This window comes from Ornithodoros turicata, chromosome 5, assembly GCF_037126465.1.
Source record: "Ornithodoros turicata isolate Travis chromosome 5, ASM3712646v1, whole genome shotgun sequence".
Classification (NCBI taxonomy): Eukaryota; Metazoa; Arthropoda; class Arachnida; order Ixodida; family Argasidae; genus Ornithodoros; species Ornithodoros turicata.
The window spans coordinates 74533035-74556714 of record NC_088205.1 but is presented as its reverse complement, the minus strand read 5'-3'; the positions used below and the strand labels follow the sequence as shown (position 1 = coordinate 74556714).

At 50.2% G+C, this 23680-nt stretch overlaps 2 protein-coding genes across 2 annotated transcripts; both read right to left on the bottom strand.

The window, feature by feature from the left end:
• Positions 1–7347, bottom strand: LOC135396198 (uncharacterized). The gene is made up of 6 exons (XM_064627222.1): positions 6804–7347; positions 6000–6109; positions 4952–4978; positions 4813–4854; positions 2065–2224; positions 1–218 (listed from the first exon to the last, which is right to left on the bottom strand). Exons 1-6 carry the CDS (start codon positions 7226–7228, stop codon positions 104–106), a joined length of 879 nt encoding a protein of 292 aa, XP_064483292.1. The 5' UTR covers positions 7229–7347; the 3' UTR covers positions 1–103.
• An 11443-nt stretch (positions 7348–18790) lies between these two features.
• On the bottom strand, positions 18791–21893 carry LOC135396197 (uncharacterized). The gene is made up of 3 exons (XM_064627221.1): positions 21162–21893; positions 20866–20972; positions 18791–18955 (listed from the first exon to the last, which is right to left on the bottom strand). The coding sequence occupies exons 1-3, from the start codon at positions 21749–21751 to the stop codon at positions 18867–18869; spliced, it is 786 nt and encodes a 261-aa protein (XP_064483291.1). The 5' UTR covers positions 21752–21893; the 3' UTR covers positions 18791–18866.
• Positions 21894–23680: the final 1787 nt, after the last annotated feature.

The window sequence follows — 23680 nt, the reverse complement described above, 5'->3', positions numbered from 1 at the left end:
CAAGCCTTTAAGCTCTGTTCCCGCGAATCTATTACTTTTTACATCATTTCGTATCATAAACGTCCAAGATGTCCGCGGCATGTATCCTTTTAAGGTGCAGCTTTTAAAGTATTTCGTTATTCGGAGGCTTTCGTTTTCTTGCTTTCCCATCACGACGCGTGGGACAATCGTTTCCGGAACAGTACATCGGCGTTGCAACTCTTGGTTCATCTGCGGAGCTGGAAACAAAAGACAGATTGCATTCATTACCCGCTAACTCAACTCAACTGTCTGTTTCAGGTCTGAAGAGACACCAGAAGACATAGTCGAAATCAACGGTCGCATACTTCCCTCGAGACGTTACACCAGTTCGTACAGTGTACTTCCAGAACACACCTTCACACAGAGGTCAGGTAGCCGTAATCCTAATCGTAATCTTTATTTAGTCAATACAATGGTAATGTCTGTTTGAGGTAATGTCCTGCGTCAAGTCGTCAACCCTAGGCTTGCTGTACACTCCAGGAGTAAACAGCCCTTTTGGGGAGTATATGGATTCAACAGCCGTTAGTCCATTCCGGGGCCCAGTGCACGAAAGTTTAGGAACTATTTCCGGTGCTAGGGAGTAAAGTTTCGGATCCCGGGATACCGGCATAACTTCATGGTCCCGAAATCCCGGGATTTCGGGATAATAAATTTCGGCTTTCTCTACAGCGAATGTTCGGTGGTATGCGAGTGAAAAGGAACACACTGTTCCTTACCTACTTTTGGTTTCTAGCGTCCCTTCCCCGTAAAATATAACTTGTAATACGAAACCGAACCAACTTCGTCGTCCACGACACACCACAAAGACTTTAGACAGAGACAAAGACTTTAGCTGCTGACTCATGTGAATGTCGAGGAAAGCCCTCAAGTAGCATTATAACTCTTAGAGATCAGAAGGAATCTTCAAATCTATATAAGGCTACACAAAAAATATTGCAGAATCTCTCTCTCGCTGGAGAATCTCTCTTTTTGTTCCTTTGATCCTCATGAATACGCATATTTGAAAGAGAAAATGGCGACAGCATTTTCAGAAGACTAGACTCGGCTACTCCAGACCAGAACACAAAAGAGTTATTCTGGACGAATAAAAGTGTAGCAGAGCAAAAATGCACCGTTCCGTCTATTTACACACGTGACATTCCACAAAATCATCCAGCGGAAGATGCGAAAAACGTCTTTGGTTTTTAGCTGCCGATTAAGTATACAAGGGCTGAACGCCACGTCTTCTCGTGCACTGCTAACCGCGGGAAATATCCTGAGGCACAGCCACAAGATATTCCGTAGCAGACAAGAAGATCAGACGCATCCCAAACGCAAGTCAAAGTTCCGGCACGTTGCTAATCCTCAATAAAATACGCCGCGAAAGTTTGGCCCCGATAGTTTTTTTTTTTTTGCCTTTCTTTTACTTGAATGTTCTGTAGGGATGACAAGAAACGCACAGTTTATCGCAATTTGTGATAGCACGGATGTGCAGATAGATACGGTCCTGTACGACATCCTGGGCAAAATCCCGAAATTACGCGAAGCAACTGTGGTTATGAGCGGCGTATATACAGACGTGGACAGATGGAGAGAGGACAGCCCCGGAAAGGAGTGGGGGGGATATGGATGTTAGTACGCGTCCTGGGTCGACTTCAGAGGGAACTGTGCCGACATTCACCGGGAAAGTCTACCGGAAATCCCAGGCAAAACCTCACACCGCACAGTCGGCGCGGAGGTTCGAACCCGCCTCACCTCCCCAGTTTCGGCGTGGAAAGATAAGAAGACTAAAATCGGGAGTAATTGCAATCTGAGGTAATACAAGCTATAATTGATCTCCAAGTTACTCTTTTTTCTTCTTCGTCTTTTTTTTATTTTTATTTTTTTTACAGTGTTACAGAGGAAAATGAAAGGGCATCTTCGTTGTCGAACGGCTGGACGAATAATTTGCAGTGCAGATAAAACGAAAACAGCGTGTTGGCTATACATAAACATACTGGGCGTTCACCCGGTACGTTTAAATAATTTCCGCGCTGTATCTTGGTCGTAACAAACTTTCTGTACCTGGTAGTGTGTCGATCTCTGTGATCGAACTTCCTGCTGGGAACGCAGATCTTTCTCCTCGGTTGGTATCCTTCGGCGCAGACGCATATGTGGGTGACACACTGCATCCCGTTTCCCGTGCAGGGGCTTTCCTCACTGCAGTTCGAATTGAGGAAGTTTGCTGAAAAACATACGGCAAGCGCGTTCCAGTCAGACGCCACACACGATACAGGCTTCAAGCGTTCCGCAAGTGTTCTTCGAGAACATCCGGGGAATCTAGGGAATGCTACGCTAGTCAAGGTGTTTATTGTTCCTTTGCTTAGAGGACTCCAGCAGAGGAACTGGCTATTGGTTTTCGCCTCTGGCAATGCCACCTAGACAAAGAAAGGCTCCTTTCGCACCTTCGGTGGTGGTGGTGATAGGGCTTGCCGTTGTCGGCCTCACGTATGTGGGCAACGTCACGACTCACGCCCTGGGGGAATGTGCGTCCTGGGCCGACTTCTAAGGGAACTGTGCCGACATATGTCTGAAAGCGTCTGAGGAAAACCCAGGAAAAACCCCAGACAGCACAGCCGGCACCGGGATTCGAACCCGGGTGCCTCCCAGTCTCGACGTGACATGGCCAGCACGCTAACCACTGAGCCACGGGAGCTGGTCGCACCTTCGGCACGTGGACGTATAAAGTCAGGACCGCCGTCGGCTTCAGCCAATCACCGCAGGCGATTTCAACCACATGTTTTCTGTGGATAGTAGTGGCTGCTCGTGCTGCTTGTGGCTGCACTCCTCCTTATACAGCTACGGCCGCCGAAAGCATTGTCGTGTTGGTGGATTCATTTGAGTTTTAGTGCATCGTGCGCTATCGCCTTTGCGTACGTAAGAGATAGCGTTGGTGGTTCTGCGCACGCGCAAAACATAAAGAGAGCTTCGCGCATTGCGCAGAACCACCAACGCTATCCCTTACGTACGCAAAGGTGATAGCGTACGATGCACTGAAACTCTCTAATGACTATATACCCCACGTCGTCGGACGTCAGTGTCCAAACTCTACATTCAACACGTCATGGTGAAAATCAACGGCAGGGCCACCATTTCTTAGGATACTTTCAAGGTGTAATTTGCGAGAAGCTGTTCCTCGCGGATAGAGCAAGTTACACTGCATCGCGCACTTTCCTCGATACGCGCGAACTAGTTCAGCATACCACTGCGTGAGAGGTTAAGAGTTTCGGGAACTACAAGTCATTTATAGTTTCATCATCTTATTTGCCTCGTAAGGGTAGCGCGACTTACTGAAACACTTGTTCTCCATTTTGCCAGATTCGATAAGTAACGTTTGAACATCTCCTACAAAAGGTTATTGGATTGTGTATTGCACATTCTTCTATTCCTCGCTTTCATGCTGCAGAATATTTGACTTTTCTTGCGACAGAGACTGATCCATAGTTTTTTCCGCGATCGCGTCAGCGTCGTCGGCATTCGCATGTCCGCACAAAAACGACGACATGGGGAAGATACTACCGCAGGAGCGGCGTGAACGAGAACGACGTAGACAGCGGGGAAAGGCAAGCGAGATACGTTGTTTGTACAGTTTTACAGCGTGTACAATTTTAGTAGAGACTTTCCCGAGATCCCGTCGGCGTCGTTGTCATTCGCATGTGCGCTCAGCGTTGGGAGCAAGGAGGATGATCCCACCAGTTTACAACCGCTATCGATGGAAAATTGGAGATAGCTGAGCGAGCTGGCAATGACTTCAACTTCTATCGCAGAAAGGCGAACATCGACAGAACTTTGACGGACAATTTCATCAAATGCAAAAGCACTGCCTGCGCACCATCACTACGTAGTGCGTGGAACAACTAGACGAGCACCCCGCTCGTTTATACTCGCAGCCCTAAATGTACCCTCCGTACAGCTCCACGCAGAAGACGTTGCGCACGACTGTGTTCTCCATAAGACACCACTTCTGTGTCTTTCCGAGACGTGGATGAAGACTGAGAGACCGATAGCAAGTAAACGGCTTCAGGTGCTGCTGCGGGGCGCGTCGCAGAGGCTACAGGGCAACCTGGCGGCCGGAGTTGCCATTTACTCGCGTGCCCGGAGTACTGGTCAGACCACTTGAAGTCACCCTTCCTGGAGACGACGTTGGAGAAATTTGTACCGTGCAGCTTCCCACAGGGCTGGTGGTGGCTGTGGGCTACATCTCGTCTCGCGCCGCTCCCGAACGCATCCGCGACTTTATCGCGTCTTGTCGCACGCACACGCTTCTCGTCGTCGGAGACTTCACCGTGGACATTTCACTGGCCAAGCACACCACTTTCCTAAGTGACGTGTCCAAACAACTGGACCTTGTTGTGCACCGATATCCGCCAACCCACAAGTACATGGCTCGTGCATAGACTTGGGTGTTCCAGAACAGCCCTCTCGTTCAGCGCACCAGTCACGTCGCCAACCATTTCAGTGAACGCAAATCAATACTCATTGCGCTTAAATCAATTTATTTGTCTACACACTTTCATCCGACCGCGTTTCGCCACACGCACAGCCGACGCTAAATTTCGCGTTACATGAGTCGTATCTGTCCTGTAATTTTTGATAGCAAAAGGTCCGAACTCAATAGATTAATTGCAGACGATATCGACTTCTTTCGATTCCACGAAACCGACTTGGTAATGTAGCACATGATGGCGAAAGCGCAATCGCGTATTTCGGTCTATCCATGTGGTTTACCAATTAAATTTAACAATTGTCATCTGACAGTATGAATGTACTCACGATAAAGCTGATGTACATTTGGCTTGTGGATACTTCCTGGTACTGTGAGGAAGAAAACATTGTTTCATCTTGCAGAGGCTCAACAGGATCGGAAGTATTTTGGTACGTCCATACCCTGTCGCTATACGTTAAAACTTACCCGCAGACCTTGATTTTGATAAAAAATCTGCCAAAGAAATTAATTTATTAGCTCACGTTCATTTAGAGCAACTTCTGCGTAACAAGGTACGCAGTACATTCCCAATTACAGTTTGAATTTCTATATAGTACCGAGAAAAGAAAGGAAAGAATGGTGGCCAGAAATGTTATATATTCGCTGTTACTCATTACTGCCATCTTGGATACCATCTTGACTTATAAGATTGCTCGGGCTAAGGAGAAACCTCACGTTTGAGTTTTCAGCTTCTTGTATCGATTTTTGAGCACGTACGTATCGCCAAGACTAACACAATGTAATGCAACATTAATTTCAAAACAGTGGCAAAGGACGGACCACAGCCGTGGGTAGCTACTAGGTCTGATAAAGCGAACGGTAATTCACATGTCGAGATTTGTTACGTACGTGTTTCGGTATATGCTGGTGTAGCTATCTATAGCTATCTATCGCTTGGGATGGGCATAAATTCATTTATGACGTACTTAAGGCGGACTCATGCGGTCCAGTTAACGTTCGCTTCCGGAGAGAGTTGGCTGCACCGTCGCAAAATTGTTTTATTCGCTTTGCTTTTTTCCCGCGCTTTATGGAAGTATTGTAATCGGCGCCAGCGTGCAGAACATGCAAGCAAATGACAAAGCCATGTTTTCGTTCGTAGGGATCTGGTAAACTGCAATAACCCTGTCGATTTTGTTGATTGCTATCAATTCCCCGACTTCTACTGTAGGGAATGACATCCTTTTGGCCCAAATATCGCCGGCGGCCGTGCCGAGAGAAGCGATTTTGTTGCATCGATCTCCCATAGACTCCCATGTATTGAAAATATGACAAAATCAGCGGATAGCGCCAGGCCTTCAAAAATATGTCATTCCCTAGATAAATTCGAGGGGGAACGCGCCTGTACCTGTTTCGTGTAGAAATTTAGCGAGGTTTACGAAAACGCTATGAACAAAATTCCCCATAGACTTCTTAAGACTTGAGTCCGCCTTTAGAGAATGTAATTGCTGTCATGTAGAGGACAAATGGAACTCACATTTTCTGAAAGCTCCGTAGGTGCATACGAAGGCAATAGTTCCGGATATGGCCATCCACATGACGAAGACTTGCCACGTGTAGAACATCCCCATCTTCTTCCTCATAAATCTGTGCAACATCAGCCATTTATGTGACAGCTCATCATCAAATAAAGTTGTCGTTGTATGCCACAGCCTAAACGATGTATGTCGTCACTTCCTGTTCTCAGAGAGACATACAAGGGGTACCACGGAACGAGTGCTATACTAACTGCTGTAGTTAATAGACCTCTACCCGAGAAACGTCATTATTACGTTGGTAAACAGACTAATACCGAAACAGATCGGAAGGGGATAGCTGAGTTTCACGAAGGTCGCGTGCCTTTCAGAGACCATCGTAATCTCCTCAAGACCGTGGCTTTCGAATGCGACCATGTTCGCCTCTAGTTTCGAGCGTAGTTCACTCTACCAAATTGGTGGCGCTGTCACCACACTATGACGTCACTTGTTTACAAACAGGGAGAGGTCTATTGTAGTCAGTATCTGCGTAGAGGCTTTTACGTGTCAACCAAAAACTATCAATATCGGCGACACTAAACGCACTAAAACCACGAAAACCACCCAGAGCTTGTTCAAAGCAGTTTTCGCAGCTTTTGGGCGACTCTGGAGGCACCGTGAGCAGAGCACAACATTCGGCTACTTGTTAAATTGCAGACCTATTTGTTGAGTGCAACATCCACCAGGTGCGTCAGTGGTTGTGCAGTTTGCCTGTGTGCTTTTGTCTGTGAATTGTGTACGGACTTCGGTGTGGTTCGCATACGTACGGAACGGGCAGAAGCGAAGTGGCGGATGAGTCCCTTTTGTGATGAGGAAAGGCTGGAAACATGTGTTCCCGATCATTATCGGGACGCCCTCCTCCTCGCATAGAAAGTGGTGGCTGCATCGGTTCAAACCCCGGCTGGGGCTGATAATTCTGTGATAACACTGGCTGCTGTGCATGCTGCATCTCTGGGTACTGGAGCTCTGGATGTTGGACTTCTGGTTGGTGAGGTTCCGGCTGTTGAATACCTTGGTATTGAAGGTCCGGGTGTTGTAGCTCCAGTTGCTGCAGCTGCGGCTGTTGTTGAAGCTCTGGTTGTTTCACCTTCTCCTGGGGCTGGAGCAGAGGTGCGGGCTTTTTCTTTTGTTTTGTTGCCGCGGGTTTTCCCTTGCCGTACATCATGTTCTCCTTTGGGTACTCTAGTGCCATCGCCACACAACGATGTGTCTACTGCTAAAACTGAGCAATTTACTGCGAGGTATGCAAAAGGAACAGTTGGAACAGTCCCAACATGCAGTCCTTCTTCTTCTTCTTCTTCTTCTTCTTCACTTCTTCCTTTTTACACCTTCTGGCCATGATCGACGGTAAATGTGGTACCTCGTACAATGTGTTATCAAGGTATAGCTTGCTTGATTCATCAGGGGAGATTGACCAGAGCATGAGGAACTCAGACTTCACCTTCTTCAGCAGTATGGCTGCTAACCCTAAGGCCAAGTGAAGTTAAATTTCCTAAAATTTAAACATTCGCGCAAAAAATTCTTTGTAGGGCTTGACTATTGCCGTCGCTGGCAAAACGCATATAGCACTTAGGATGTCTCATTAAAATATTTGCCCATTCCGCAAGCCCCGTACATTGTCAAGCTTCCAAGGTTACGTCAGAAGGGCAGAAGTGACGTCACTTGATTGCTTCCCTAGAGGACCGACCACCGTGTGCCAGCGAAAGCCGGTACAATGCAGTGCGTAGAGCACAATTACATGAATTGAAAACACTGCGTTTATTGAGGGCGCAGGTTTCTTTCTTACTTATTTTATTCATCTTTTTTATGTCGAAAGAAAGTCTGAGTTGCATTTCCCTGCAGGCTAATGGCTATTGACTTTACATTCTCTACTTGTTTCTTTTCTCGGCTCTAAAAGAAGGAAAGTCTTGGCATTTTCTGAGGCTAAATGTGGATAGTCATCTGGAAACGATGGAAGACCTCCGGAATTTGATCTTAGGAAGCACCAAGTGGTTATCCTCACCTGACTTTTTTTTTCAGCTCGGATAGGATTATACTCAGTAGATCCACTCAATACTCAGTACTTACACTTATACTCAATATATCCACACAATAGATCATACTGCCTATTTTCAAGGTGGGTCTGGAAAGGGAAAATGTCCTACGAAGTTTAGGCTCTCAGAATGCAAAAGATGTTAGCCTTAACATTTTCTGTATTTTCAGTAAAAACAAATTAAAGTGCTTATATGTTGTTGAAAAACAGGGCGTTTTTTTTATCCTTCACGATTATTTAAAAATGAAATGGCTTTCAACGAAGACTGTCTCCCATTCTGCTATCCCGCATCTGTTCCAAATCCCGTAATTAAACGGTTAATTATTGAATTTTAGGTAATTAGTCATTTTGTAGTTACATACTCTCTTTGAGAGGACGTTCGTATAGTTCTTCCTGTAAAGTATAAAAAACTCCCTGTATACGGTGTGCTCATATAGTATTTAGTAATGAAGTACAGCTATGCACTAAATCGTTCTGGTTACCCTGCAGGTGGAACTCAACAGGAAGCCTATTGCCTGACCGGCTTTTTGCTCCTCCTCCCTTCGTTAAGGAAAATAAACTGAAATTGAAGAATGACCCTCCAAAGTTGGACTCATAGAATGCCTGTAGGTACTTTTGTACAAAATATTTCAACAGTGATTTTCTCTCGGTAGCAACTGCTGGGGTCACCTGGTGTATTCGTTGTAGAAAAATAATTGAATATTCTCTAAATATTCTCAACGTGTCCCAGTAACGAATTACTACGATATCTACAGTAAAGTATACAATGACTCACAAAACATATCCCTTTAGATGCCCTTTAGGCACACGTGAATTTCAGCTGCCGCCCTACACGGAGACCCTGTTGATTAGTAATGGTGGGTCGGCTTCCACACCATGTTAGCTTTGTGCTCCCATTATTAGGATCCACAGCGTCCGTATGCGGACACATCTGTCATGCCTGCCCTGCCCTGCCCTGCCCTGCCCTGCCCTGCCCTGCCCTGCCCTGCCCTGCCCTGCCCTGCCCTGCCCTGCCCTGCCCTGCCCTGCCCTGCCCTGCCCTGCCCTGCCCTGCCCTGCCCTGCCCTGCCCTGCCCTGCCCTGCCCTGCCCTGCCCTGCCCTGCCCTGCCCTGCCCTGCCCTGCCCTGCCCTGCCCTGCCCTGCCCTGCCCTGCCCTGCCCTGCCCTGCCCTGCCCTGCCCTGCCCTGCCCTGCCCTGCCCTGCCCTGCCCTGCCCTGCCCTGCCCTGCCCTGCCCTGCCCTGCCCTGCCCTGCCCTGCCCTGCCCTGCCCTGCCCTGCCCTGCCCTGCCCTGCCCTGCCCTGCCCTGCCCTGCCCTGCCCTGCCCTGCCCTGCCCTGCCCTGCCCTGCCCTGCCCTGCCCTGCCCTGCCCTGCCCTGCCCTGCCCTGCCCTGCCCTGCCCTGCCCTGCCCTGCCCTGCCCTGCCCTGCCCTGCCCTGCCCTGCCCTGCCCTGCCCTGCCCTGCCCTGCCCTGCCCTGCCCTGCCCTGCCCTGCCCTGCCCTGCCCTGCCCTGCCCTGCCCTGCCCTGCCCTGCCCTGCCCTGCCCTGCCCTGCCCTGCCCTGCCCTGCCCTGCCCTGCCCTGCCCTGCCCTGCCCTGCCCTGCCCTGCCCTGCCCTGCCCTGCCCTGCCCTGCCCTGCCCTGCCCTGCCCTGCCCTGCCCTGCCCTGCCCTGCCCTGCCCTGCCCTGCCCTGCCCTGCCCTGCCCTGCCCTGCCCTGCCCTGCCCTGCCCTGCCCTGCCCTGCCCTGCCCTGCCCTGCCCTGCCCTGCCCTGCCCTGCCCTGCCCTGCCCTGCCCTGCCCTGCCCTGCCCTGCCCTGCCCTGCCCTGCCCTGCCCTGCCCTGCCCTGCCCTGCCCTGCCCTGCCCTGCCCTGCCCTGCCCTGCCCTGCCCTGCCCTGCCCTGCCCTGCCCTGCCCTGCCCTGCCCTGCCCTGCCCTGCCCTGCCCTGCCCTGCCCTGCCCTGCCCTGCCCTGCCCTGCCCTGCCCTGCCCTGCCCTGCCCTGCCCTGCCCTGCCCTGCCCTGCCCTGCCCTGCCCTGCCCTGCCCTGCCCTGCCCTGCCCTGCCCTGCCCTGCCCTGCCCTGCCCTGCCCTGCCCTGCCCTGCCCTGCCCTGCCCTGCCCTGCCCTGCCCTGCCCTGCCCTGCCCTGCCCTGCCCTGCCCTGCCCTGCCCTGCCCTGCCCTGCCCTGCCCTGCCCTGCCCTGCCCTGCCCTGCCCTGCCCTGCCCTGCCCTGCCCTGCCCTGCCCTGCCCTGCCCTGCCCTGCCCTGCCCTGCCCTGCCCTGCCCTGCCCTGCCCTGCCCTGCCCTGCCCTGCCCTGCCCTGCCCTGCCCTGCCCTGCCCTGCCCTGCCCTGCCCTGCCCTGCCCTGCCCTGCCCTGCCCTGCCCTGCCCTGCCCTGCCCTGCCCTGCCCTGCCCTGCCCTGCCCTGCCCTGCCCTGCCCTGCCCTGCCCTGCCCTGCCCTGCCCTGCCCTGCCCTGCCCTGCCCTGCCCTGCCCTGCCCTGCCCTGCCCTGCCCTGCCCTGCCCTGCCCTGCCCTGCCCTGCCCTGCCCTGCCCTGCCCTGCCCTGCCCTGCCCTGCCCTGCCCTGCCCTGCCCTGCCCTGCCCTGCCCTGCCCTGCCCTGCCCTGCCCTGCCCTGCCCTGCCCTGCCCTGCCCTGCCCTGCCCTGCCCTGCCCTGCCCTGCCCTGCCCTGCCCTGCCCTGCCCTGCCCTGCCCTGCCCTGCCCTGCCCTGCCCTGCCCTGCCCTGCCCTGCCCTGCCCTGCCCTGCCCTGCCCTGCCCTGCCCTGCCCTGCCCTGCCCTGCCCTGCCCTGCCCTGCCCTGCCCTGCCCTGCCCTGCCCTGCCCTGCCCTGCCCTGCCCTGCCCTGCCCTGCCCTGCCCTGCCCTGCCCTGCCCTGCCCTGCCCTGCCCTGCCCTGCCCTGCCCTGCCCTGCCCTGCCCTGCCCTGCCCTGCCCTGCCCTGCCCTGCCCTGCCCTGCCCTGCCCTGCCCTGCCCTGCCCTGCCCTGCCCTGCCCTGCCCTGCCCTGCCCTGCCCTGCCCTGCCCTGCCCTGCCCTGCCCTGCCCTGCCCTGCCCTGCCCTGCCCTGCCCTGCCCTGCCCTGCCCTGCCCTGCCCTGCCCTGCCCTGCCCTGCCCTGCCCTGCCCTGCCCTGCCCTGCCCTGCCCTGCCCTGCCCTGCCCTGCCCTGCCCTGCCCTGCCCTGCCCTGCCCTGCCCTGCCCTGCCCTGCCCTGCCCTGCCCTGCCCTGCCCTGCCCTGCCCTGCCCTGCCCTGCCCTGCCCTGCCCTGCCCTGCCCTGCCCTGCCCTGCCCTGCCCTGCCCTGCCCTGCCCTGCCCTGCCCTGCCCTGCCCTGCCCTGCCCTGCCCTGCCCTGCCCTGCCCTGCCCTGCCCTGCCCTGCCCTGCCCTGCCCTGCCCTGCCCTGCCCTGCCCTGCCCTGCCCTGCCCTGCCCTGCCCTGCCCTGCCCTGCCCTGCCCTGCCCTGCCCTGCCCTGCCCTGCCCTGCCCTGCCCTGCCCTGCCCTGCCCTGCCCTGCCCTGCCCTGCCCTGCCCTGCCCTGCCCTGCCCTGCCCTGCCCTGCCCTGCCCTGCCCTGCCCTGCCCTGCCCTGCCCTGCCCTGCCCTGCCCTGCCCTGCCCTGCCCTGCCCGACCCGACCCGACCCGACCCGACCCGACCCGACCCGACCCGACCCTGCCAAGCCAAGCCAAGCCTTCCTTCCTTCCTTCCTTCCATCCTTCGTTCCATCCATCCACTCATCGTTCCAACCTTCCTTCCTTCCTTCCAACCTTCCTTCCTTCCATCCTTCCTTCCTTATTAGTTCTGTGCTTAATTCTTAATTATGTGCTTAATTCCAGCACGAATTGAGCACTTTTGTTTTTTCGCTGAAAATGGCAAAAAGGTAAGCCTAACTCCTTGCGTTTTTAGGGTCAAAATTCGAAGGTCCTTTTTAGCAACCAATGACAAGGAGCCAGTCAGCCAGCCCGCCCACCCACTTGTATCATTATCACCCCCCGGTTCTAAACCCAACCGGATTCGTGTAGAAGTAATGAAGAGAATTTCAATTTCCTCACGTCATCATCATAATTTAGTCTATGTGATGTGATTTGTGACTCTTCATTTTATAGGCTGTCTGTCCATCTGCAGGGACATGGGCACCCTATCAGTCAACGCATTCTACGATATGAGAATTTCTTATAGCACTGGGTTCATATTCAGATTCATTCATTTTGTTAACCTTAAGCGGCACTTCATCCTTCTATGTTCTTCAAAACAAAGGGAATAAAAATACCATGAACTTGTGTTTTCCTCGTCTCACTCACAACACCGGAGCTCAGAAACCTGAACCACGTTCATGTCGGACGCAGGATTTCAAGGTGAGTCTTTTGCTGGGATCTGGAACACGAACCAGACTGATAAATAGTGGCAATTTCCATGTTGTGCTAATGCCTATTGACCATTTTACTGTTTACATATAGTGAGGGTTTAACTTAAATCAGGGGAGTTTTTTAGCCTAGGGTTTGGAAAAGGTAAGCCCTTGGTGTTTTTTAGGGTCAAAATTCGAAGGTCCTTTTTAGCGACCAAGCTGGCGGTAAAATAAAAGCGCATCTCCTGCTGAGTATCTGTTCTCAATTGTGGCACGATTTGAGCATTTTCATTCTTTCGCTGAAAATGGCAAAAAAGGTAAGCCTAACCCCTTGGTGTTTTTTAGGGTCAAAATTTGAAGGTCCTTTTTAGCGACCAAGCTGGCGGTAAAATAAAAGCGCATCTCCTGCTGAGTATCTGTTCTTAATTGTGGCACGATTTGAGCATTTTTATTTTTTCGCTGAAAATGGCAAAAAAGGTAAGCCTAACCCCTTGGTGTTTTTTAGGGTCAAAATTCGAAGGTCCTTTTTAGCGACCAAGCTGGCGGTAAAATAATAGCGCATCTCCTGCTGAGTATCTGTTCTTAATTGTGGCACGATTTGAGCATTTTTGTTTTTTCGCTGAAAATGGCAAAAAAGGTAAGCCTAACCCCTTGGTGTTTTTTAGGGTCAAAATTCGAAGGTCCTTTTTAGCGACCAAGCTGGCGGTAAAATAAAAGCGCATCTCCTGCTGAGTATCTGTTCTCAATTGTGGCACGATTTGAGCATTTCCATTTTTTTGCTGAAAATGGCAAAAAAGGTATGCCTAACCCCTTGGTGTTTTTTAGGGTCAAAATTCGAAGGTCCTTTTTAACGACCAAGCTGGCGGTAAAATAAAAGCGCATCTCCTTCTGAGTATCTGTTCTCAATTGTGGCACGATTTGAGCATTTTTATTTTTTCGCTGAAAATGGCAAAAAAGGTAAGCCTAACCCCTTGGTGTTTTTTAGGGTCAAAATTCGAAGGTCCTTTTTAGCGACCAAGCTGGCGGTAAAATAAAAGCGCATCTCCTGCTGAGTATCTGTTCTTAATTGTGGCACGATTTGAGCATTTCCATTTTTTTGCTGAAAATGGCAAAAAAGGTAAGCCTAACCCCTTGGTGTTTTTTAGGGTCAAAATTCGAAGGTCCTTTTTAACGACCAAGCTGGCGGTAAAATAAAAGCGCATCTCCTTCTGAGTATCTGTTCTCAATTGTGGCACGATTTGAGCATTTTTATTTTTTCGCTGAAAATGGCAAAAAAGGTAAGCCTAACCCCTTGGTGTTTTTTAGGGTCAAAATTCGAAGGTCCTTTTTAGCGACCAAGCTGGCGGTAAAATAAAAGCGCATCTCCTGCTGAGTATCTGTTCTCAATTGTGGCACGATTTAGAGCATTTTTATTTTTTCGCTGAAAATGGCAAAAAAAGGTAAGCCTAACCCCTTGGTGTTTTTTTAGGGTCAAAATTCGAAGGTCCCTTTTAGCGACCAAGCTGGCGGTAAAATAAAAGCGCATCTCCTGCTGAGTATCTGTTCTTAATTGTGGCACGATTTGAACATTTTTATTTTTTCGCTGAAAATGGCAAAGGTAAGCCTAATCCCTTGGTGTTTTCTTAGGGTCAAAATTCGAAGGGTCTTTTTAGCGACCACTCTGACGCTAAATGTTGATTAATAATTTCCGTCTACGAAAGTAGAGCCACTCACCTTTTCATCATCCGTCCCATCCTCTCAGCAAAACATCTTTATTGTGCCTTCTGCATCACACTCTCCATAACAAGCGAATAAATTTTATTAAACACTGAATAAAAGCATGTACATGTTTTAATCAACTAAATGTAATTGTATACCCGCTATGAAGGGGTTGACACTTTGCATCAAGATGACCTCTGCCTTTTCCGCGGTGCAATTCCGGAGTTGCTCCTTTGTCACATTCCACCTGCGAAAATATAGAGCCCCTTCTGCTCAGTACCTGTTTTATTTGAGCTCCACATGAGCACCTCAATTTTTTTTCTCAAAACGGGAAAAATTGTGGGTAAACCCTCCCCATTCTTTATGGCCAGATTTTGCGGGGCCTTCTCTCTGCCCTGTTCTAACTGGGAGTTCCAGCAGCGAAATAAAGAGCACAGTCTGCTAAGTAGCTGTGCTTTATTTCACATTTCACCTTCATACGTAAATTTACTACCTTTGGCTCAAAACAGAATAAATGGTAAGGCTAACCTCATAGCATTCCTTGAGACCACGTTTCGGAGGTCCTTCTGTCTTCCGTTCCACCTGCGAGCTCCAACTGCGAAGTCGAAAGCACCTGTCAGCTAGGTAACTGTGCTTAATTTCATCTTCATACGAACGCGTACAATGTTTGGCTCAAGAGAGAAAGAAATAGTAAGGCTAATCTCTTGGCATTCTTCGAGGCCCTATTTCGGAGGCCCTTCTCTCTACCGCGTTCCACCTGCGAGTTCCACCTGGAAAATAAAGACCATCGTCTGCTAGGGTAACTGTGATTAATTTCAGCCTCATGTGGGCACATACGTGCAATGTTTTGCTGAAAAAAGAAAGACATGGTAAGGCATTGGCAGGCTCTTGGCAAATTCCGGATATCCTCTCCTTCCCTATTCTTCCTGCAATATAAAAAGCAAATTGTTCTCCTGAGTAACAGTGCTTAATTTCCGCTCAATGTGAGCACCTTAAGTTTTTGGATGATAACTTCGAATGTCTTAATTTTTGTTCTATTCCAGACGCAAAATAAAGAGCGCCCTCTACTGAGTAGATGTTGATCTCAGCTCAATAAGAGCGCGCTATTTTTTGCGTGAAAAACGCGAACAATTGTGGCGGAGCTCGTGAAAGGACTCGCCGTTATCGGCCTCACAGAGGTGGGCAACGCCACGACTGACGCCCAAACGCGAACGATTGTTAGGCTAACCACACCGTCTTTTCATATGCTAATTTTCGAGGTGATTCTGCCATTCCACATGTAGTACAGAAAGCATAGTCTATTACGTATGCGTGTTTGATCTCAAGAGGAGCTCAATCTTGAGGTCACGAGCAAATTTATTCCGTCCCACATCATCTAAATAGAGGCCATATTTTCAGACACATCGCCACCATGGACATTCCCAAACTGCACAACCATCGTAAACTTAAAAACGTGGGCAATATTGGAGTCCGGAGAAAATATATGTAATTTCTCATACCGTATCCTTTAATGATCGTCTGTGCCTAACTTGCAATGAGTATGGGAGGAAAACGACACGAAGAAATGAGATTATCTTATGACGTATGGGAACTACACTCTTAGAAACGAACTTCGCCGCATAGCACGCTCCTAGCCAACCATCATCTCGAATGATATCGTTATCTGCCCTGATTTGTTGAAAAATGGAGGCCTACGCCTTTAAAAGTTCGTTTTTAAGAGTGTACTCGCAGCTAGGACGGCGGTGTCATCCGGGAAGCGCACCTTCAACTCCTGCTCAGCCGTAGAGGAAGACACAGCACATTACAGTTAGACCGAACAACAAGGCTGACTAGTTAACAAGTTACCTTAGAACTCGTAATAACGGCGGCGTCCGCCAACTTTTTCCCGAAGCTCGTACCGTCCCCTCGTTCATCAGCGATCAACCAGGAAGTGAATAAGCGTCAAACAATGCGCCCCATGGGTTTTAACCATCCCGGGCCATCGCGCTTCCTTCTTTCTGCCTTACCGTCTAACGCCATTCCAGTACCCTGAAGAATAGGTTTACAACTTCAAAAGTCCACGGGTCGTCTGGAATGTCTATCAGCGCAGCGTGTGTTGACGGTCCTGGCTCTCGAGATGATATGAGCCTGGCCGGAGCTGCCGAAGAGTGGCCAGGATCGTAGAGACGTCACCAGCAGAGCGCGCGGCTTCCAGCTTGATCCGGTGAGGAGGCCCCGGACGGTAGGTAGACCGATGTAGCTCTGGTATAACAGACGACGCTCATCATCTGTTTGCGAGAGCGGGAGGTCACAAGGGTGGCACTCGGCTAGCGTGGGCCCCCTAAAAGGCGAAAAGACTGTCCTTGGGTTCGCCCAAGGGCCTAGTCCTATCACCTCGTAAGGGCGACGACCCTCCACTGACTATTTGTTGCGGAAGCCACACGGCACGGGGCGCTTCTCCGAAATGGTGGTCCAAGTAGCCAGGGACCGCTGAATGTGAGACGCGGGAGCAGGCCCACCAGGAGACCGGGAGCAGTAAGAGGGCATGTTGAATATTGCATAAACAACGAGATTTGGCCGAGGCAGACCACACTTATGGACGATACAAACATGTAAGCCTCATGCATTCATGAATATTGCAGGCTCATGAAAAGGACGAGGGGATCAATTCTTCCCTCGATGAAGCGTGACACTGAAAAAGAAATGGGAACGGAGAATACGGTGAGGAAATAACTCTGCGCTATGAGTACCTGAGAAGGCCTTCCCCCCAAGAATATAGGGGAGGGCCGTGAAACCGAAATCGCTCCAATAAACGCAAAGCTAAATAAACTAAAGCCTAGGTCATAGTGACCGAGATAGTGGATACCACGATCATTACCTTCGGGGCGCAAACCCTAGCGCCTCGAAGCAGGTCCCGAACGGTTATCCTGGTCCAGGTCCTGTAAAGGAAGCTGAGGATGATAGGTCCATGACAGATCCATCAGGGTGTCGGATGTCGTACGATCCCAAGCGTGTATTGGTCCCGTTTCCTGTTCCGTAACCATCGGCGGGCTGGACGACGTGCCATCTGGGACGCACAGTGCAGTCGGTTCCGGAGGACCTCAGCAAATGTTGAATAAGGATGCTCGTTGTTTCTATATCGGAGGCCCAGGGTATTCTCTACTAGAAAGGTTGAGTCTCTACTCAGGGTGAGGAACGTCGGGGTGAAGCCTATAGATGTGTTAACCGTCTCCATGTAGCGGACCTCAGAGCCTGAGAACCTGACCCGTGCAGACATCTCAATCACGGTGAACTCTATACTGAAGGTACCTGAACAATAGGCGATAACAATAAGACAGAAGACACAACACGAAGCACTCGTGGTGCAAGCAGTCACGGTGACGTTGTAAGGTAAAAGCAACCAACATCACCATCAGGTTACGATTAACGCGCGCGGTAACATTGTCCTGAGACTAATGTGAGTAAGTCTTCTCGTGCTGTACGCCTATGACACCGCAGGGGTACGAAAACAATACTTGTGATGTAGCACTGAGTGATGGAGACGAGCAAGGAACCTGCACCGGCATGAGATGCCGAGTAATCATTGACACGCTCTCTCGTAGGTCAGTGTACCAAGACGGAACAACTATACCCACTATGTGATATGATCCGTAACGACAAACAGGTAAAGGCGTCATCACGCTACGTGGCGACGCCTTTGACGGTTATTTCTCGGGGTACAGGACAAAAGGTCCCATAACATCACAAGCAACGATTTTCCATGGTCTATTGCTCAGAACAGGCTGCAAGCGCGGCAACATCCCATGAGGTTTTCCTTTCCGGCATATTGGACAGGTTCGTATATGCTTTATTGCGTCCAGCCTAATTCCTGGCCATGTCGCGACAAGACACAATTCGTCATAAACATTCCGGACACTGCTCTAACCCGCCAAAGCTGAGTCATGAAAGTAACGTACGAAAGACTTACGCAGAGCAGTGGCACATCAATCAGGATCACATCAACAATCAGGATGAGCCGTCGTCCTCATCCGCATGGAGCATGCGCCTGAGCAGGATGCCATCCTCAACCAGCGCACAGGAGACATACTGTGCGTCAGTTGTTCCAGCGTCCCCAGTCCTGCTCAGCTAGCCATTGCACGATTTGCTGACAAAAGCCACCCGCTCTCTGCGCACCCGCCAGCAGCATAATCTGCCGTGCCGTCGTCCGGTGTCAGGAGAAAGAAAAAGGTCTCGACGAGATGTGGTTGGACGTATCCGCCATTGGCGAGATTCAGAATGAGCTTCTGCTGCTATTCTGTTGGTATTGCCAGGCCACGAAGACGAACGAAGCTTTGCTTTCGCCGCCTGCCATCAAAATGCGGTCAGCGTAGAGGACTGATGTCTGGGGTATGATGACGTCATTAAATGCAAAACGTAGGGTGGCATCTGTGAACTGAAGATCCACGTGTCTTGATAGGCAGCGTGCTCCTGTACACTGTCGCCGATAAGGAGGAATCCAGCTCCCATATTGATAAGGGCAACATACTTTGCTCCAGATTGGAACAGCGATACGTGACCCTCTGGTCCTGGAGGTAATTCTGGGCACTAGAACCCTGGCACGGTGGTAATTGGCGCAACTGCTCATTTGACAGGGAAGGTCTTGCAAGGACTCAGGATTCACACCACACAAATACCAGTTCAGCTCTTTTTAAGTACATGCATCTTTATTTCACTTTAGACGCACTATACAATTGCGTAAAAATAAATTAATGGCCGCCTTTATTTAAGTAAATATTCGTTCTCTGTGTGGTCGTGCGACGGTGGCGTAAAATTAGATACTTTGAGGGCGAACACATTCCGAACCATACCTGCGACGAAGGAAATGAATAATAATTAAGAAAACCTCTTTAGTTATCTTTATTTGCCAGGGTTCCAATTGTTCCCTCACCCCCCAACGACCCGCAAGAGCTAAAATTTCCGGATTATCGCGACCTAACCTATGACCAATTTTTATCGCGCCAAGCTTTTACCATCGTATGACGCCTCGAATGTCCGGCGATGTACATCCGGAAACCGGGAGAATAGGACATAAACTAGAATGAAGGGACGCAAAAGAGATATTGACAAGGCCGCACAGAAGCAAACTGAACCCAGGCAGCACAATGTACTGAAAGTCGAGTGCAATGGGGGTGGACGAGTAGGTAGAAGGCCTTGAACAGACCCGTGAAACTAAAGAACATTGATAAGACACATACCTTCCACCCCCATTGCACTCGACTTTCAGTACATTGTGCTGCCTGGGAACTATGTGAATACGCGATAAAAAACTGGTCATAGATTAGGTCTCGAAAATCCGGAAATTTTAGTTCATGATGGTCGTTGGGGATGAGGAAACCACTGGAATCCTGGCACATAAAGATAACTAAAGAGGTTATCAATAGGCATCCAGGCCCCCCACTGGAATGCTACGCACCCTTGATACATAAAAAGAGACATCCTGCTTGTGGCATGTTATTCTGATGATGAAACTCGAACGAGTTTCGAAACATCAAACCTTTTTCTTTGTTGTATTGTTGTTTGCCAGTGTATATGCCCATTAAAGATGTCAATCCCCGGCATTTGGTCTACTTTCAAGGCTGATACTCACAGTACAATACCATATCTTGTAACTTAGCGACCTGCATGTGATAATTTTGCTTCAAACCCGCCAAAAATGTGTCTTGCAGGCCGACAATGATATTGCGAAACTAGCAAGCCGCCGTCTATTACATTACCTGCTTCCACTCATCACTGGCGGCAATCCGCGACCTTTTAGATGTATTTTACTGATATATCATACGGGGTTTCGTACTTCGCCATGTACTCAGCTGCCACAACAAACCACTTCCCCCAAATTGTACTTTGTAAGCTAGATAATTCATATATCATTCGATCAGGGTATGCAGTTGTTCGTGTAAATCACGCTTTTGATCCCTAGTAACGATATCCTTGTACAGGCAGTCGGCGATTTACCAGTTCTGGAAACGAACAGCAACCGGCTCTCGCGTGAATCAACGCAGCTGCAGATATAGTTATAAGAGGAGCGCCGATGGGTCCACCAAATATCTATGATCACGCGAGATGATTGAGTTATACGTGTGAAACGCGTCTTCTTTACGAGGAAATACGAGGGCAGTGGTCATCTCGATGACAGGAACTCGCTTAGGCCTGCTGCTTTCGCATTGATAGTCCCGTTGCATGCATGCATGGGACTCTGCGAGTGTCGTGCGACAATGTTGCCGCAATCCTGGCTGTTCGTACGACGAACGTTCCGACAAAACCTTTGTGTATTTTTCCGTGTACGGTTTCGACATCTCGGTGGATTTCTCGCTCAGCATATAGCGTAGTTGCGAAACCCAAACGCCGTAAACGAAGCAGTGACAGGCGGTGCGTGTAAATGGGAAATTCGAGCTGACTACATGATGTCAATATTCGTCACCACTAATGTTTACATGGTGTTGTCGTTACACGTCCTTAATCATTGGTCAGAAAGCTGCGGCATCGAACCTATCTGGCGACGTCAATAGTTCGGTAGGACGGTATACTCATGAATGTTGTTCGTAGGAAGGCGTTTCCTGCGAAGGGCGATCAAGACTTCTGATATGTTCTTCCGAGTTAATAAATGCTTCACTAACTGTTCACCCTCTAGGGTGAAAATAGGCAGTAGGTGAATAGGCTGGGGGGCATATTTACAATTACCTCGAGAAGTAAAGCGAGTGAAGTCGATTGTGAGGCTTACCCGGGTGCATAATTGCGAACGCCGCGAAGACAACCACGCCCAAGATCAGTATTGTCAAGAAGACGCAAGCGAAAGTGTCGTGGCTTTGACGTGCGTCAGGGGGCTTCCTGCAAGTGGACCAGGAAAAGTAATTGCTGTAATGCCGTATCCATACGAACATTATGATATGGCACAAGTAAGGCAACCACGGCACACACTCAAAAAGGGGCTGGGACATACGAAACTTATGCATTATGCGACATCACATGGTAATGTGATAAGATAACTCTGCCCTTTTAAGGATCGTTCAAACTCACATGTAAATTCGAGGGGTTGACCTATAGACAGTTCCCTTAGCGTCCATTGTGCCACCTCCCTTTTGCGAAGCAACTTTGAGAACTGGGGGAATGTGAGGAACCTTTGAAGTCGGGGGAAGTGTTCTACACGTTGCTCCTGCAGCAGAAAGCTTGCCTGTGGCAGACGTTGCGGGCGCTGTCAACGGCTTGTACGCCGCAAATGTTATTCTGGGTGACGCAGTAGTCTTGCGCATACCAGTGGTAGTCGGCGCCACTGAAGACCTGGGTGGGACCGCGGGCTTCGGGGGCATCTTGGATACCGGAGAGAGTCCGGCGTACGTTCTTCTCTTCGATTTCTTCGTTAAACACTCGCCTTGTTCCAAACTGGAAGGCACGGTGGATTCTAGAGGGTTCAAGGTATTCAAAGACGATGATGATAGTGCAGGTTGCAGTGGACGCTTGACATAGACCAGGTGTGCGGTGTTCGGTTGCTGCAGACGGAACGGTTGGATGTTTGTGGGCAACGGTGGGTCTGAAGGTCGTCGTTCGTCTTTGGGGCGCTTCGAGCATTCATGGCTCTCGAATGTCAATGATCGGGTTGGCTTAATCATGGTTCAACGATCGGACATCAGAGAGGTTCAAGTCCAGAGAGGAAGGACGAAGAACTTTTGTGGAGGCAAACCTGCAGAGGCAATTTTGCTCGATGCAAAAATGTCGCTGCCTGACTTCGCGAAAGCTTGCCGACATTAGGTGATGATGATGACGATGGCTATGATGCCATCCCATCTCTTTGCTTACTCATATTATACTCATATAGCATAATATACCCAGCGCTCATGACAATGGTGATCCGTCTCTTGGTATCTTACGTGTGGTGTGTCTACGTCTTGAATAAGACCTGCTAAATACGTTGTGGAATTTCCTGTGTCAGGTAACAATCTGCATGGGACGAGGCTCCATGCTGAAGAAAGTCTCACTGCATCAGCCTAGAGTCACAAAATATGCTAAGTAGCTTATTTAGTGACTCTACATCAGCCTGTTCATGGAGAGGGAATATTCCGTATTGGGCCCACCCTCAGCCCACCAATAAAACACGACATTACAGGGTCTAAGTCGGAATAATTTGGTAAGTGGGAAAGAAAAATAAGAGTTTTTCTTTCTATGTTTAGACTTCCTCTTTCCTTAGTTAAGAGGGTGTACAAGGGATAGGTTACGTCACAGAGCGGAGCGCCGCTCTCGTGTTCTCGCAGTATAACACATACGCGCGCACATACAAAACTGTAAATTAACGAAATAAGATTAAAATATGCGCGGGCTCGTGATCCATTCTAAAGACGATAAAAAGCTCAATGCAAAGAAAAAACCTAACACAAGACAAGAACGAGACGGAACAAGCACTGGGAAGAGTAATTTAACATCTGTCGCGTTCCCGTTACCGCTACTGGCAGTCTGCTTTGCTTTTGTTTGTCTTACAGTCTTAATAATGAACTTCACCACATAGCACGCTCCTAGCCAACTATCATCCCGGGTGACATCGTTCTTTTCTGGTTTGCTGAAAACGGGAAGCGTACGCCATTTTTGTGGCAATATGCACTTCATAATTGCCACAGAAACGTTTTTCATCGGGAGAGAACGCTGTCATACGGGATGACTGTTGGCAAGCAGCGTGCTATGCGGCGAAGCTCTGTTTTTAGATTGTAGGGGGGCTTGCTTGCTCTCTCTTTATTCTTTAGGTAACAAATGTTAGCAAAGCGGGGAAATTTAAGCGTCACGTGCGCTTTCATTTGCAGAGACTTTTGACGGCATGCAGCTGGTAATGATGCATACGACTATCTTCTTCTGAATGTACTCTCATCTATCTTTACAACCCGGACGCGCAAAGAGCTCTAGGTTTTTTTTTTTTTTTTCCTTTTTCTTGCGCGATATGACTAATGCCACTGTCTGTCATCCATGCTGCTAGACGGATGCACGCCATAAACGAGGGGCGTTCAAGTCAAACCGGGACTTTCTGTCTCCTGAGTGTACAAATGGCTCCCGCTACTTCTCCTTCATCATTTTCACACGCGACAGGCCTCCGCGTTCACCACGTAGTGGTCCAAAGTTTGTGCAAAACTGAAGACACGTGCTAGAGAAGATGGCCGACAACGAGGTGAGCGCGCACATCGAACAGCGAATAGTCATTAAGTTTCTCGTGAATGAAGGTGCAAAGTCATGTGAAATTCACAGAAGACTTCAGGCTCAGTATGGCCACGATACACTTAGCCGCAGCAAAGCCTTTGAGTGGTGCAAGCGGTTCCGAGACGGCCGTACATCAGCGCAGGACGATCCCGGCAGGTGCGGCTCAGAGCCCAGTGTCAGAGTTCCTGAGAACATCCAACTTGTGGAGTGCCAGATCCTCAAGGACCGACGGATAACATGTCTCGAACTGGCTCGAAAGGCGCATCTTTCTGCGGGAACGTTGAACACTATCATTCATGAACACCTCCAGTTTCGGAAAGCCGGGCCTCATCACCAAAGGAGTCCTCCTCCTACAGGACAAT